Raw genomic sequence first — 16,651 nt, forward strand, 5'->3', positions numbered from 1 at the left:
GTTTACAGATCCCAGCGTGCTCGCGGGGCGTGTGTGGGCATGTGAGGACACGCCTCCTCACCAATCAGTGCACAGGGGAGTGTCTGCTCATGCCCCCAACCTCAGTCGGCACGGTTTGGCTCGCTTCAGCCCCACTCCAAAACGGTGCGAGTTTTAGGGGCTAAGCAGGGCTGAAACGTGCTGGTTTTTGGTAGTCGAAACGCGAGCCGTGTCGGGCTGAAGTGAGCTGAAGCGAGCTGAAGTGAGCTGAAAAAGGGTAGTGGAAAAGGGCCATAACACAGGTAACACAGGTTTTCTGTAACCATGTGTTTTTACTGGCAACAAAATGCACAAATCAACAGACTTCACTTTTATGAAGTTTAAATCTCACTCAGCTAGATAACGCATACGCGGATACTAGTAAACAATGGCCGCTGTCATAGCACAAATGCAATTCTTGCCATATAAAAAGATCACTTTTCTCAGTGAATAAAAATCAAAAGCATGTCACATAAAAATACAAGGAAATTTAAAAAATTTTTGAAAAAACCAACATTGCAAGTAGCCAGCGACGGATCATTTATAGGCGGCAACATTACCCCCTGCTGGCAGTTATTGACAGGGCTGCTACAGTGCCTTGAAAAAGTATTCATACCCCTTGAACTTTTTCACATTTTTCCATCTTACAACCACGAACTTAAAAGTTTTTTATTGAGATTTTATGTGATAGGCCAACACAGAGTAGCACATAATTGTGAAGTGAAACAAAAATGATAAATGGTCTTCAAAAATTTAAACAAATAAAAATCTGAAAAATGTGGTGTGCATTAGTATTCAGCCCCCTGTCCTCTGATACCTCTAAATACAATCCAGTGCAATCAATTGCCTTCAGAAGTCATCTAATTAGTTAATAGAATCCTACTGTGTGTAATTTACTCTCAGCATAAATACACTTGTTCTGTGAAGGCCTCAGTGGTTTGTTAGAGAACACTGAAGAACAAACAGCATCATGAAGACCAAAGAACTCACCAGACAGGTCAGGGATAAAGTTCTGGAGAAGTTTAAAGCAGGGTTAGGTTATAAAAAAATATCCCAAGCTCTGAACATCTCAAGAAGCACTGTTCAAGCAATCATTCAAAAATGGAAAAAGTATGGCACAACTGCAAACCTACCAAGACATGGCCATCCACCTAAACTGACAGAGCGAGCAAGGAGAGCACTGGTCAGAGAAGCAGCCAAGAGGCCCATGATCACTCTGGAGGAGCTGCAGAAATCCACAGCTCAGGTGGGAGAATCTGTGCACAGGACAACTATAAGTCGTACACTCCACAAATCTGGCCTTTTTGGAAGAGTGGCGAGAAGAAAGCCATTGTTGAAAGACAGGCATAAGAAGTCCCGTTTGCAGTTTGCCAGAAGCCATGTAGGGGACACAGCAAACATGTGGAAGAAGGTGCTTTGGTCAGATGAGACCAAAGTTGAACTTTTTGGCCTAAATGCAAAGCACTATGTGTGGCGGAAAACTAACACTGCTCATCACCCTGCACACACCATCCCCACTGTGAAACATGGTGGTGGCAGCATCATGCTATGGGGATGCTTTTCTTCAGCAGGGACAGGGAAGCTGGTCAGAGTTGATGGGAAGATGGATGGAGCTAAATATAGGGCAATCCTGGAAGAAAACCTGTTGGAGGCTGCAAAAGACTTGAGACTGGGAAGGAGATTCACCTTCCAGCAAGACAATGACCCTAAACATACAGCCAGAGCTACAATGGAATGGTTTAGATCAAAGAATATTCATGTGTTAGAATGGCCCAGCCAAAGTCCAGACCTAAATCCCATTGAGCATCTGTGGCAAGGCTTGAAAATTGCTGTTCACAGACGCTCTCCATCCAATCTGGCTGAGCTTGAGCTATTTTGCAAAGAAGAATGGGCAAAAATTTCAGTGTCTAGATGTGCAAAGCTGGTAGAGACATACCACAAAAGACTTACAGCTGTAATTGCAGCAAAAGGTGGCTCTACAAAGTATTGACGCAGGGGGGCTGAATACTAATGCACACCACATTTTTCAGATTTTTATTTGTTTAAAATTTTGAAGACCATTTATCATTTTCGTTTCACTTCACAATTATGTGCTATTCTGTGTTGGTCTATCACATACAATCTCAATAAAAAAACTTTTAAGTTCGTGGTTGTAAGGTGGAAAAATGTGAACAAGTTCAAGGGGTATGAATACTTTTTCAAGGCACTGTATGTCTGGGATTTAGATATTCTTACGCATGTAAGCTTGGCGAAGTGCATTTGACAGATTGCATTACGCAAGTGCATATCCTGAACCAATTTCGTGGTTTTTTTTTTAAATATGAAAGTATGTCCCTTTACACACTCATCCAGAAGGGTAATTTTGCACAAGGCCATCTGTCTACAGCAGAAAAAAATAAAATAACAAAACTCGTCTGGAAAAATCTCAAGGGAGTCTGGAGCCAGATTCGTGACGTCACGTGTGGATCCGCCAGCAGGCTGAGAGAGCTTGCATGGGTTCAGTGCACAGTCTGTGTAGACCAATTGTTTAGCAGCTAGCGATTTTGCATTGAAATATGGAATCGTAGCCTGAGCTTCTAAGCCCATGGATTCATGTATCAATGCTCATCTATCTATTGTTACATAAATCATATTTTTTCTAATTACTATGTATTTATATATTTCTTCATTTAGAAGAGTACTGGCTACTGTAGGAGAAAGATTTCATAAGCTACACACATGGAATTGGCTAAGCAGGGTTGTATATACATTTAATGTGTTCGACAGGTCCCAAGATCTCAAGCCCTGACACGCATATCCCTTGATACGTGTGAAGTAAGTGTATTATCGCCCAGCGCTTTCGTGTTGTTTACTTTTGTGTGTGTCAATAAATAACATTATCCGTGTACCACACAAACACAGGAACACCTAATTTAGAGTATAGTCTCTCTTATTTCTTACCCTGGCAACAGTCAACTTATGAATCGCCAATTTTCTTGGTCTTTTACTCGGCTCTGCTTTGGTCTTCGGCTTCCGGGTGCCTCGCATGAAGCGCTCCCATTTCTCTCTCATTGTCCGGTCTTTTAGAAAACGTTGAGTCCTAATCCCATCAAGATTGGTGTTTCTACACCCTCCTACGATACATCTGTTAACCATTTTAATAATTACGTGATAACGTTGAAGAAATTTGCAGAAAACCACCAGGTCGTTTTCTCATAAACAAACCAGCACTTACGTAGGATTCAGAAGGAGGCGTCCCGCACGTGATGTCACAAAAATCAATGTTTCCCAGGAAATCCAAATGCCAAGTTTTTTCAGAGGTGGACCAATTCGCCTCAAATGGCTTGATTTCAACTGAATTTTTCTGGTAATGCACAAGGTAAAAAAATTGCACAAAATACAAAATGTTACAGATATATTAAACTTTGGTCAAATAAAATGGGAGAATTACATTGATCTTGCTCCTGAATTTACCTGTGATATGCACTTTAAAGCAGATACGCAGAACCTTTATTTTTAAATAAATTTCTGAGTGGATAGTATCTCCATCCTTGACTCTTGTATGCTGCATAAATGGTAATGAAAAATATATTTTTGAGAGTTAAAATTGATCGCAAAGTTGGCATTCGAGCTGCCATGCTGAGCCAGCCAGCCCTCAGTGCGTGACGTCACAGCAGGAACTGGTTTTAAGGCCGAGGCCTTTTACAGCTACAGACCAAAGTCATATAAATAAAAATTTATGGTGAAAGTAAGAAATACCGTTACCAACTTGCTCAACTAAGACTGATTTGACTTCATTGATTGCGGGTTGACTCTCATTAAAACAGGATAGGTGTTATAACTTATGCAACATACATGTACATGCATGCATTTTCACTGATAAAACGTAAAAGGCTAATTAAATAATCAGATGAACTGAGACAATCACATTCTGAAGCAAATGAAATAATCTTATACCGGTAAATTAAACACACAATACAAGTTACATGTATTAATCTAAATGCAGGTAAACAACGTGCTGTTTTTGTTGTTTTTTTATCCAAATGAGAGTCGGAGCTTACCCGTCTGTGTTCTCGCTTCTTGAAGGCCAATCTTGTGGCCGATTGTTTTGAAACAATCTGACTTTTAGTTGTTCGTTCAGTTCTCCGTTCATTCACTTCTTCCATGTAAGGGCGAGATGGCAGCAATATCCAGTTTAGAAATAAGACGGCTGCTCCACTCATTCTCTCCAAACTGTGTATTCCGCCATTACTGCTCGGCTCAGACAATTACTAAAACCTAGGATGGAACGGGATGTCACCGATTTTAACAACAACCGCGGGGAGGTCACTGCCCGAGCGATATGTCCCGTCCCGTTCCGTCCCGGGTTTTAGCAACAACGCTCGGCTCATGCTCCAGGAGGACTGGTGCAACTGAACTCACTTTAAAAAAATAAAATAAAATAAATACTTTCCTTTTCTTGTTTTATTTTTCTTTAATTGTTGTTACTGTATCCTCTTTCAGTACGGGCTTATAGCCAACTCTCCTCAACAGATCAGAGGTCTCGTATGAGTCTTCAGTAAAATGTGCAGAGCAGAGGAGAGACCACTTCATAGGCGCCCAATGTGCCTGTGAACTTCTCGCAAAACGCATCCAAATCTTTACAGTTTGAACATTCTTGGACCATGAATGCAACATAAATCCACCTTCTGTCATGTTGCTGCACCGGCCAAAAACACATCTACGTGGCATGGCGATAAATTAGCTCAAAATGGAGGATTGAAGTTGCAGTCAGCTCTGTGTTTTAGTATAGCGGAAATGGCGATGAGACCGATAGACTTCCTGTTGTGACGTTACGGATGTCAAGGTCATTCGCTCAGACCACTACCTATATAAACCACCTTGTGCCTGCCGAAAAGAAATTTGTCCACAGCGTGACCAGTGCCGATGATATGCAGCCATTTACCCACTTGTAATATCCACTTGTAAAAGTAATATCCTTTGTAGGATTGGGGATGGCAAAAAAACGATTTCTCTTTGCAATGATTGGGTTTATTTTTACTCCCAAACGCTTGATACTTGGGCATCTTCAGGGTTGTTTACAGCAATTTAGAAGCGATGTATCCACTAGATCTAGGTCTAGGTAAATGTGGCACGTGGTGAGTCAGTTATCTCACAATCTCCGATTCTCTCACATAATTTGTACTCATAGCGCGATATTTGAACCTTGGAGAAAGTAAGATGGCAGCGACCAGGAAAGTTTTATTTTAAAAGAAAAACAAACAATCTGTCCACAGTTCCAAACATTTGTTTTCCAGCGCAAAATTAAATGTTACAGGAAAAAAAAAATTGTATCCAAGCAGCATTACATAAGAGAACACTTTTCAGATGAAAAAAGAAAACAGAATGAAGGCTGCTGGGTTTTGGTGCAAAATTAAGAAGCAAATGTGGCAGTCAAAGCGTCCAGAAGAACTGTGGCTGGTTCTGTAAGATGCTCAGTAAAACCTCCAGCTCATTTCCTTATAAAATTGCACTAACTGTACCTGAGACAACATTTTTTTTAAACAAAGTGTCGTCTCACACCAGTTATTGACTTTGTTTCATTTATTATGACTTACTCCTGTTTATAGTATTTTTTTTATGTTGAAACATTTCATTTCATTATTTTAAGCTATTTTTGGTCTGCAGCTTTTCTTTACATGTGCCTAAGACTTTTGCACAGGACTATATGTGAGTAATAAATGCTGTAAAATCCTAGATCAGTATTTAGTTTGCACAACTAGTCCAGCTGGAATTTCAGGCAGGATCAGTCACAGTGTGTAACCTGGTCAGCATCAGCACAATGTAACAAAAGTCTACATGCATGAACTTGTGATGCACCGGGGAGTGCACAAGAAGGAAGTGACCTAAACACCTCCCAGCTTGTCAGCATACCCTCCAGCCCCCGCTGTCTCTGATTTGAAGGTGTAGATTACACTGGGATTCCCTGCACAGCCAAGAAGCACAGTCTTGTCCTCTGATACAGAGCCATAACCTAAACTCAGCTAGCTGCGCTCTCGACCCTGCCAATGTGTCACTGAGCAGGAACAAGACCAGACCAGCATGCTAAAGACTCTCAGGCCCGATAGAGCCCTCACCTCCCAATCCAGTATGCTCCAGAACAGTATTTTGGACTGTGGCTGCTGAGTTGGAAGAGCTGTTGAAGTTAATGAGCCTGATACGTGCTGTTTCAGGGAAGGGTGTGAGCATGAGTTAACCACAGTGCTAAAACCTCATTTGTAGGAAAGAAGCTTTAACAGGAGCAGTTATGGCTTAGATAATGAGGAGAGCTCAGGCGAGAAGGACATGAAGTCTATAACAGATGTCCCTGTTGCAGACTGATCTCAGGCTGATAAAACTGCATAAATTCTAATGAACTAGAGTAAACATATCAGATGAAAAATTTAGATATAAAATAAATGCTGGGAGCATGACATCCATGTTCTATCCCAAGCCTTAACATTTTTGTAACTTTTCATGAGTTGGTTCATATGAATTTTAAGATTTTGCAATTTACATTTTCTTTAACATTTGCAATAAGAAAGTGTATAATGAAATAACTAATTTACTGTAAACAGTTTATGTAAACAGTTTATGTCAGTTTGATAAAAGCCACCTTTTATGACTGGGACCTTTCTGTGTGGAGTTTGCATGTTCTCCTCTTGCCTGTGTGGAGTTCATCTAGGTGCTCCAGTTTCCTCCCACAGTCCAAAAACATGTGGATTAGGTCAATCCTAATCCAGTACTTCACTCTAAGGCCAAGTTTACATTAGACCGTATCTGTCTCGTTTTCTTCGTGGATGCACTGTCCGTTTACATTAAAACGCCTGGAAATGCCGGGAAACGGGAATCCGCCAGGGTCCACGTATTCAATCTAGATCGTGTCTGATCCGGTGCTGTGTAAACATTGAGAATACGCGGATACGCTGTGCTGAGCTCTAGCTGGCGTCGTCATTGGACAACGTCACTGTGACATCCACCTTCCTGATTCGCTGGCGTTGGTCATGTGACACGACTGCTGAAAAACGGCGCGGACTTCCGCCTTGTATCACCTTTCATTAAAGAGTATAAAAGTATGAAAATACTGCAAATACTGATGCAAATACTGCCCATTGTGTAGTTATGATTGTCTTTAGGCTTGCCATCCTTCCACTTGCAAGTGGTAAGTGATATGCGCTGGGATCACACACACAGTGGCTCAGTCCCGAATCACTGCTTGTGCACTCCACTCGCGCGCTCTGTGAGCTGCACAGGGCCGGAGTGCGCACCCTCCAGAGGGCACTCGCTGTTCAGGGCAGAGTGATTTGGAGCGCAGGATGCCTGCGGAGCCGAGCGTATCCATGTATTGGTGTTGCTGTGTGCACGCGAATCGTGTATTGGTGTTGCTGTGTGCACGCTAATCGTTTTAAAAACGTTAATCTGATGATCCGCTGAGGCGGCACGGTGGTGTAGTGGTTAGCGCTGTCGCCTCACAGCAAGAAGGTCCTGGGTTCGAGCCCCGGGGCCGGCGAGGGCCTTTCTGTGTGGAGTTTGCATGTTCTCCCCGTGTCCGTGTGGGTTTCCTCCGGGTGCTCCGGTTTCCCCCACAGTCCAAAGACATGCAGGTTAGGTTAACTGGTGACTCTAAATTGACCGTAGGTGTGAATGTGAGTGTGAATGGTTGTCTGTGTCTATGTGTCAGCCCTGTGATGACCTGGCGACTTGTCCAGGGTGTACCCCGCCTTTCGCCCGTAGTCAGCTGGGATAGGCTCCAGCTTGCCTGCAACCCTGTAGAAGGATAAAGCGGCTAGAGATAATGAGATGAGATGATGATCCGCTGATACGGTCTAATGTAAACCCCACCTAAATTGCTCATAGGTGTGAATGCGAATGTGAATGGTTGTTTGTCTCTGTTAGCTCTGTGACAGACTGGTAACCTGTCCAGAGTATACTCCACATCTCACCCAGTGCCAGCTGGGATTGATTTCAGCTAACTGGCATCCTTTAGTCGGATAAGTATTATAGATGATGTATGGGCATCTGAAGTAAACAGAACAAAAAAATATAATAATACATTTTAATTCATATCTAACTAATATCAACTCAAATACTTTGAAGGTGAAGGGGAGCTTTAAAGGTCATAGGCAATGGTCGGAGGTGAAACGTAGAATATCAACTTTATTGTCTAGAAGAATGACCCAAAAAGTGAATTCAATTTTCCTAGTGTCTAATTTGCACCCTAAAATTGAATAAAACGGTCAAAATATACTGTTTTGCCCAATTTCCGAAGGTTTGTTTACATCTCACTTATGTGCACTTTCACCGCCAGGGGACCGTCGTCATGACGTCATTCAAGGCAAACAGACTGGGAGCAGGTCTGTGTTTACTTGCGAACCGAGCACACGTGTACGGACTTTGGTCGTGAGAGGTTGTGTAAAATGTCTGAAAGCGATAGCGATTTTGAAGTAGGAACTCTCCAAATTGAATATCGAGAGGTGAAACCATATATGTATGAACCTATGGCCGTTGCAAAGCAATCAGTGAATGTGGCTCACTGGTTTGACCGTGCGGCCTCGGAATCAGACAGCAATTCGGCCGACTCTGATCACGGTGACCCCGGACCTCAACAAGACTCGCGCCCAAACGATTTATCCTGGTAGTTATGATAAATTCCTACTTTCGTCGTAATACTAAATAAGAGCCCTTTTGAAGAATAATTAAACCGCCCTCCCTAGTGGATAGAAGTAACGATTACTGGACAGTGCTCTGGTAGGCCACATTAGCCTGCCATCCGCAGCATTATACTATTTATAGCCTACTCTAAGTGAGGAAATATCCCTTTGTCTCATTTCCACAATGATTGTACAGGATCCCTCAGGATTCTTGACTTGTCAGTTGCAAGCAAAAGTAAAAATGCTTACCTCCAATCTTCTCCTTTTTGCTTGAGCGTTGCTGACATGGCCGTAGCCAGCTATGAGGCCACCGAGGTCCAGACCTCGGTCATTTTTAAGAGCTGAAAATACATTTGTACGCTAAATATTCATCTCATCTCATCATCTCTAGCCGCTTTATCCTTCTACAGGGTCGCAGGCAAGCTGGAGCCTATCCCAGCTGACTATGGGCGAAAGGCGGGGTACACCCTGGACAAGTCGCCAGGTCATCACAGGGCTGACACATAGACACAGACAACCATTCACACTCACACCTACGGTCAATTTAGAGTCACCAGTTAACCTAACCTGCATGTCTTTGGACTGTGGGGGAAACCGGAGCACCCGGAGGAAACCCACGCGGACAGGGGGAGAACATGCAAACTCCGCACAGAAAGGCCCTCGCCAGTCACGGGGCTCGAACCCAGGACCTTCTTGCTGTGAGGCGACAGCGCTAACCACTACACCACCGTGCCGCCACGCTAAATATTCAGCTGGATAAAAAAAGTAAAGAATAGCATTAAAACATCTCCGTAAAAAGTGCATTGTTAATTATGTTAAACGTTGATTCTGTCTTCTGTGTCTGTTTCGTGCGTGCGGCTCTGAGACCAAGAACACAAAAATGAATGAGTGCACGACTCGGGGGAGTGAACACAGTGCAGTAGACATGTTTTTTTCATGGTAACCATCAGCGCACTTTCATGAAGCTGTTAAATTTACATTTTCGAAGCAGTGCAGTTGTAGCCTACCTTGTTTGTGATTTTAAAAATAAATCATTTGATAAGCCAAAGCAATAGAGTGGAAAATTTCAACTTATGTTTGCCTTGGATGACTTTGCCTTGTGATATTAGAGAGGGTAAGAAGATCTTGGTGGGATTGGGTCCTCTGCGTCTGTATCTTGCGTGCATGGGAGAGCAAGAACAGAAAAAAACCCAACAAGATAGAGCAGGCTATGAGAGTGTGTGACCCCCAAAAGAACGCAGTTCTAGACACTGCGAGCATTCATTCTAGAGCGTGTGCTTGTGTGACGTGTAATTCACCCCCTCATTTAAATATGTCGAAAATTTTTCATGGACCTCAGTAATTTTAAAATGCTGGCTATGGCCTTGGTTGCTGGTCCATTTCTTCTTTGACTGCTTGATTTTGTTTCACGCACACAATCCACTCTCTCCGTCTCTTCTCCTCTTCCGGAAAAAAAACCCAACCCTCTGGCTTCATGCGCACAATCCACTCTCTCTGCCTTGTCTCCTTTTCTGGAAAAAAATAACCCACTTGCTCCGCCTCTTCTCCTCCTTCGGAAAAAGCCAACCCACTCGCTCCGCCTCTTCTCCTTTTTCGGAAAAAGCCAATCCTCTCGCTCTGCCTCTTCTCCTCTTCCGGAAAAAGCCAATCCGCTCTCTCTGCCTCTTCTCCTCTCTTCAAAAAAGGTAAAAACTTCTTCCTGAACTGGTCCCGTTGTTACAGTTCACTGCACAACAGTAAGGCATGGTTTTTCTTTAGAAATTCTTGAGCGCACGTCTGCACTCGAGCCGAACGGCAACGTAAGTAAACAGAAGTGGACTCAACTCAAGTGGTTTGTTTGCCTTAAATGACGTCACGCGCCGAGTGGTCATGAAAATAGCCAAACAGAAATTCGCCACGATCCGTGCTAACTTATTTTAATTATTACTTATTAACAATACTTCTTAGGACCAGAAGAAAATTACAGAGGGTTTTTTAACATATAAAGTTTCAAATGTGCATAAAATTAAAACCGTTGCCTGTGAGCTTTAATGTCTCTGCAACTAAAGATTAAAGAATGAATTGCATTTTCTATGATTTTACAGCAAGCATTCTTAAAACTGTATATATTCCCACAATGTACAGTTCCTCTGCTTTTCATCGGATACATTTATCTTTCAAAATGTAAGCTACCCTAAAATATTCTAACATATTAAAAAAATACCTGTCTGAATTTCTTTTTTGACATAATTATCTATATTGGTATACCATAACTGTAATAGTGCAACTATTTCACATTTCCATGTTACATACATTATTCATATACTTTTACAGTGGTGCTTGAAAGTTTGTGAACCCTTTAGAATTTTCTATATTTCTGCATAAATATGACCTAAAACATCATCAGATGATAATAATCAATAAATAAATGACCATAAATAAATGACCAAGTATAATATTTTTGTCTCATTTGTTTAACTGGGTTCTCTTTATCTATTTTTAGGACTTGTATGAAAATCTGATGATGTTTTAGGTCATATTTATGCAGAAATATAGAAAATTCTAAAGGGTTCACAAACTTTCAAGCACCACTGTATATTGGAATATCATATCTGGCACTTTGGCGGTGTTTACAGTACCAGTCAAAAGTTTGGTCTTTTGAATAATCTAAAATATGAAACATATTTTTAAAAGTTTTTTTTTTAAGTTTACCACATAATTCGTTTATTTTCCATATGCTATTTCATAGTGCTGATGTCTTCAGTATTGTTCTACAATGTAGAAAATAGTCAAAATACAGAAAAACCTATGAATGAGTAGGGGTGTCCAAACTTTTGACTGGTTCTGTACATTAGTACCTAATCAAAGATTTTTCTTTGAAGTCTGAAAGTTGTATGCAATGGTGAGTGTTTTAGTTCAGATATTAACATAAGTCTTCTTTTTCAGGTCACACGGTAGTCTGGGATAAGGATATCTGGGACTCTTCATCTTGTACTTAGATCATTTTATGGAAATGCAGGAAGCAGGACTTGAAGACTGCTTGAGGACAGTGGAAATTATGTATTTGGATTTCGGTGGAATACCGATATCCTTATAAATGGAAACTCTCAAACAGAACTTTGCTTTCTTTGGCAGCCTTCCAAACCTCCATCCATGTTTTATAACTACTGGAAAAGAACTTACATCGTGTAAAATTTCGTGTTCACCAAAATCTTGACATACTGACAGTAAAACAAGAAATGAATCCAGAGATGCTGTGCCACTCTGCAGAACTATGAATGACCTTTTCTTTTTTCTTTCTTTTTTTTTTGAGACTACATCAGACTTGAAATGTTCATTAACTATTCGAAGTGTATATGTCCCAGAGCCATTTGTGTTCCCTTCTCTACCCCTTAATGTTAATGTTTCTTTCTTCTTTTTTTAGGAAGATTTTTGATCTTTGTGTGGTGTTTACTTTTAAGGACAAACCCAAAGCACTTGTGTTTTTAAATGAACTTGTGCCATTGAAAGAAGTACATGAAGTATTAAAAAAAAAAAGAAGTCTAAACTATGATGGTTCAAGTTTGGCAGTGGTCCATTGAAAATAGAATATAACTTTTCAATCACAGATTTGCTATTTGTTAAAAACAAACAAACAAAACAAACAAACAAACAGTGACTGCTATTGAGTAACAGATGTAAGTATTATCTTAAATAAAAGTACCTCTATGGGAAACCTCCATACACTATTTGAAAGCATTTAAAAGGTGACACACCAAACACTGACACTGCATTTCTTCAAACAGTGAAAACGACTATTTTTATTGTATTGCAATGCCATGCTGCATTAACATGCATAGACACTTTCATAAACTCTTGCGCTGATGCTACTGTTTTTCATATACAGTAATAAATGTCATTTAACTGTCAAGATTATCATAAGATTATGTTAATATCCTAAGCAAGAATGGCACACATTCTTTTCTGAGATATGCTCTTTGTAGACGTACTCTGTCAATCTGTGATTCGCAAAGTGCTTATGCCGCTATCACAGAGCACTTCAGACTAAATTGTGGAAGACAAAGGTAAGGCTATTAGCATAATACCATTAGACAGTACTTCTGCCTGGCTAATTTACCATTAGAATTACCAATGGTGGAATGAGGAGAAGCACTTGGAGGTAAGGCAACATGTCATTTGCTGAAAGGAGCCAGTGACACAAGTGATACCCTTCAACATGCCATAAACATCGTTTTCAGGTACTAATGTGCGAATGTGTTACCCTAAATCACAAACCCTGCACAAGCCTAGCATTAAAAGGATGTGCGATTAGCAAGGAGTATATGCAATTTATTTAATTGTTTGCTTGTGTGTGGATTTGTGTGTTAGAGTGTAAGTGCATCAGATGGCTCGGCTTACATTTGTATTCACAGCAGAAATCTAAGGGTTGCAAGGGTCTTGACTTTCCTTATAGCACTCACACATCTTTCCTTCATTTGCTCTTGATGCTTTTCACGTTTGTAGCACCCCCCCCCCAAAAAAAAAAATCTTATGCCTGTAAATCCTGAATACATAATAAAGACATCAATAAGATTACCAAGGCTAATAAAACTCCAGCTGTGGAGAGTGTATAAGTGGTCTCAGGGAGACTACAATGACGGGGGAGAGAGACACGACAGTGCTTTGGGGACAGGGATTAACCATTCCCTTCCATGCTGGGTGTCTCGGAGTCTTAATCCATCTGAGATAAGGGTGGACACAGCATAAACTAACATCTCAGAACTCTTGGGTATGCGTGAAAACGTGAATGCATTATCATTCCAGGAATTCTTATCTGCATGCAGCGCATTCTCATGTGTCCAGTGAGGAAGCTGTGAAGAGGATTGGGTCTGCAGGCCTCCTGATGAAGAGAGCACATGCAGGTTGGGGATCTGTTTGCTATTGTTCAGCATTGCATCTTCACCCGCCAACATAACCAAACTGATCCCCCCCCCCCCCCCCCCCCCACGTGTGTGTGTGAGGTGATGTCAGGTTTAATGCGTTTCATGAGGCATGTAAGGTGAAACCTATCATTTATTATATAGACACGAGTGTTTTGATGGGAAATACACCACTTGTATTTTTCATACGAATTACATCTGGGACATCGAGTCACATATTTTTCAATATCTTCACTCCTGAGGATATCAAAGAATTGTTTTGATAAATTTCAGTACTTTTTGTTTGTGAATGTGTCGATATAATAAAAAGAAAAGCATACATTGGCTTGAAGATATGAAGTTTATCTTGTCATGTTGAAAAACTCGCATTTTTCATGCAAAATACATCGCAGATCTGAGTGACATATTTCCCGATATTTCACTCCGATGGCATCACTCCGAATGTTTTCTTGCTGGCTAGACGCGCGTTGTCAAAATGGCAAACTGTTTCAGAATTAAAATTCTTCTGATGAACTTGTGTATTTTTTGTGGATGTGTCCATACAATAAAAAGAACATTATATGTGGTGTGGAAACATGAAGTTTATCTTCTTGTGTTGAAAACTATATCACTCTTTCACTACGCTCACTCATGAATATGTTCACCATTTGAAGATAAACTTCAAATCTTCACACCATCATGTAATATCATATATCCTCCTGAGAACCAACCCACAGACTTGTGTCCTCTGTAGTTGACATTTGTTTTACATGCACACCCTCTAAGGCCCTGTCCACACGGCAGCGGATTCAGGTGACTCCGATACAATTGCTTATCGTTTAGGCCTGGCGTCCACACGGCACCGGCGTTTTGGGTGCCCAAAACGCAATCTTTTTGAGAACGGGTTCCAGAGTGGAAAGATCTGGCAACGTTGCCGTTGTGAAGTCGTCTGGATGAGTAAAACGGATTTGTTTACGATGACGTCACAACCACATGACTGTGAGTGCTTCACGCCGGGTAGAAGTGTAACGAATATCACCAGGAAAAAGCCTTACAGAGCACTAGTGAGAGTGAAACACGAGCTTGGATATTATTATTATTATTATTATTATGTTCAGTGTTAGTTCACAGTAGTAAGGCAAGAAGCAGAATAGTGACAGTAATAGTGAAGCAAAAACATGCAATTGTACAAACACTGCAGCTCTACAGCAAAATATTCATTTATAAAATGGTCTGATTCTTAACACCAGTAGTGCCAATGATCTCATTGCGATGCGATGCGAGTTGTCAAGAAATCCTATAACTTGGTTCATGAAACGCGCTTACAAAATATTTTCACTGTGAATATTTATTGTGTAATGCCTGGTGCAAAGTGAGAGAGAGAGAGAATAGCCCTTAGGGCAGAGTCAATCCCGCCAGCAAAAATAAGGGGAAAAAAGGAGCGATCTCACCTCTTCAGATGATGGTTTAAGTCCTACAATACATTCCTCAAAAAAGGGCGTAGAAAAGCAAATTAATCCATCAACGTGTATCATTCAATTTATTCCGGACAATTAAAGACGCCGCCTTCCGCGTACGTCATCCTCGTCGCCATTTTGGAAAGGTCAAAGCGGAGAATAAAGATTAGCTGCGTTTAACTGTACCAACAGGTTTACCGTCCAAAGGAGATCACATGGGATTACCGTTCACAGGTGAGAAACAGCAAATTAATCCATCAACGTGTAGTATTCAATTTATTCCGGACCATTAAAGACGCCGCCTTCCGCGTACGTCATCCTCGCCGCCATATTGGAAAGGTCAAAGCGGAGAATAAAGATTAGCTGCGTTTAACTGTACCAACAGGTTTACCGTCCAAATGAGATCACATGGGATTACCTTTCACAGGTGAGACTGGAAAAATACTTTTCATTGTATTTGGTCATTATAATGTAATTTTACGAACAGATTTTCCTGACTTTGTGGCTAATATGAAGTCTCGCGCATAATAGTTTATGCGCATGCGTCCTTACTTCTATTCCCATACGAAAAAGAACAGTAAAGAACTTATAAGAGTTTACCACTGTCTTAGTAGTAAATCCTTATAAATATAAGGATAAATCCTTATAAGGATTTATAAATATATATGCCATGTATGATTTACTCCTGAAAGTGGCCCATTTTGCATTTTCCTCATACAAATTTTTTATGAAAATCTAGTTTGTATGAAGTGAACATTGTGCATGGTTTTTACAGATAATGTGTATGATGAATTACACTGTCTTTGTATGCTTCATGTAATGTTTGTAGTTTTAAATTATATTTTACAGTTTAAAATGTATATGCCTTTTATATGTAAATCCACATGTTTGTGTTGGATTTACATATAAAAGGCATGTACATTTTAAACTGTAAAATATAATTTAAAACTACAAACATTACATGAAGCATACAAAGACAGTGTAATTCATCATACACATTATCTGTAAAAACCATGCACAATGTTCACTTCATACATACTAGATTTTCATAAATTTGTATGAGGAAAATGCAAAATGGGCCACTTTCAGGAGTAAATCATACATGGCATATATATTTATTTATATTTATAAGGATTTACTACTAAGACAGTGGTAAACTCTTATAAGTTCTTTACTGTTCTTTTTCGTATGGGTTGTTCTGGTGTGTCCGAAGGGACCGTCTTACAGCGCCCCTAGAGGTGTGGCATGTGTATTGCATCGTTTTCAGCAAGCGTTGCGTTGCCATATGGACCTGATTTCTACTTATCGTTGCCCATTTGGAGGCGATATTTTTTTAAATAACATCACGTTGCCGTTGTCGTGTGGATGTGGCCTTACTCTTTCAAGCTATTCACTTGAATCCTGGTGTCTTGTAAAGAGTACATCCTGGGCTTTCTAATGATATATTATGTGACTAGGAGGGTTGCTGGAAAATTCCTAGTAAGGAAATCACAACAAAAGAGAAACTGAGAGACACATTTTTTTTTCTTGGTTCCCAGGAGGTTTATATATATATATATATATATATATATATATATATATATATACACACAACTCTGGAAAAAAATTAAGAGACCACTGCAAAGTTATCAGTATCTCTGGTTTTGCCATT

At 40.6% G+C, this 16,651-nt stretch overlaps 1 protein-coding gene across 1 annotated transcript in view; it reads left to right on the forward strand.

Annotated features, from left to right (window-relative positions):
• tafa3a (TAFA chemokine like family member 3a) overlaps nt 1-12,017 on the forward strand; it is a 67,448-nt gene extending 55,431 nt beyond the window's left edge. The window contains exon 4 of the mRNA XM_060918270.1: nt 11,592-12,017. Coding sequence (XP_060774253.1) covers nt 11,592-11,603 — 12 coding nt within the window. The 3' untranslated portion in view covers nt 11,604-12,017. The remainder of the gene's footprint in view (nt 1-11,591) is intronic.
• Nucleotides 12,018-16,651: the final 4,634 nt, after the last annotated feature.

The sequence above is a fragment of the Neoarius graeffei genome, chromosome 4 (genome assembly GCF_027579695.1).
Source record: "Neoarius graeffei isolate fNeoGra1 chromosome 4, fNeoGra1.pri, whole genome shotgun sequence".
In the NCBI taxonomy this organism is placed as follows: domain Eukaryota; kingdom Metazoa; phylum Chordata; class Actinopteri; order Siluriformes; family Ariidae; genus Neoarius; species Neoarius graeffei.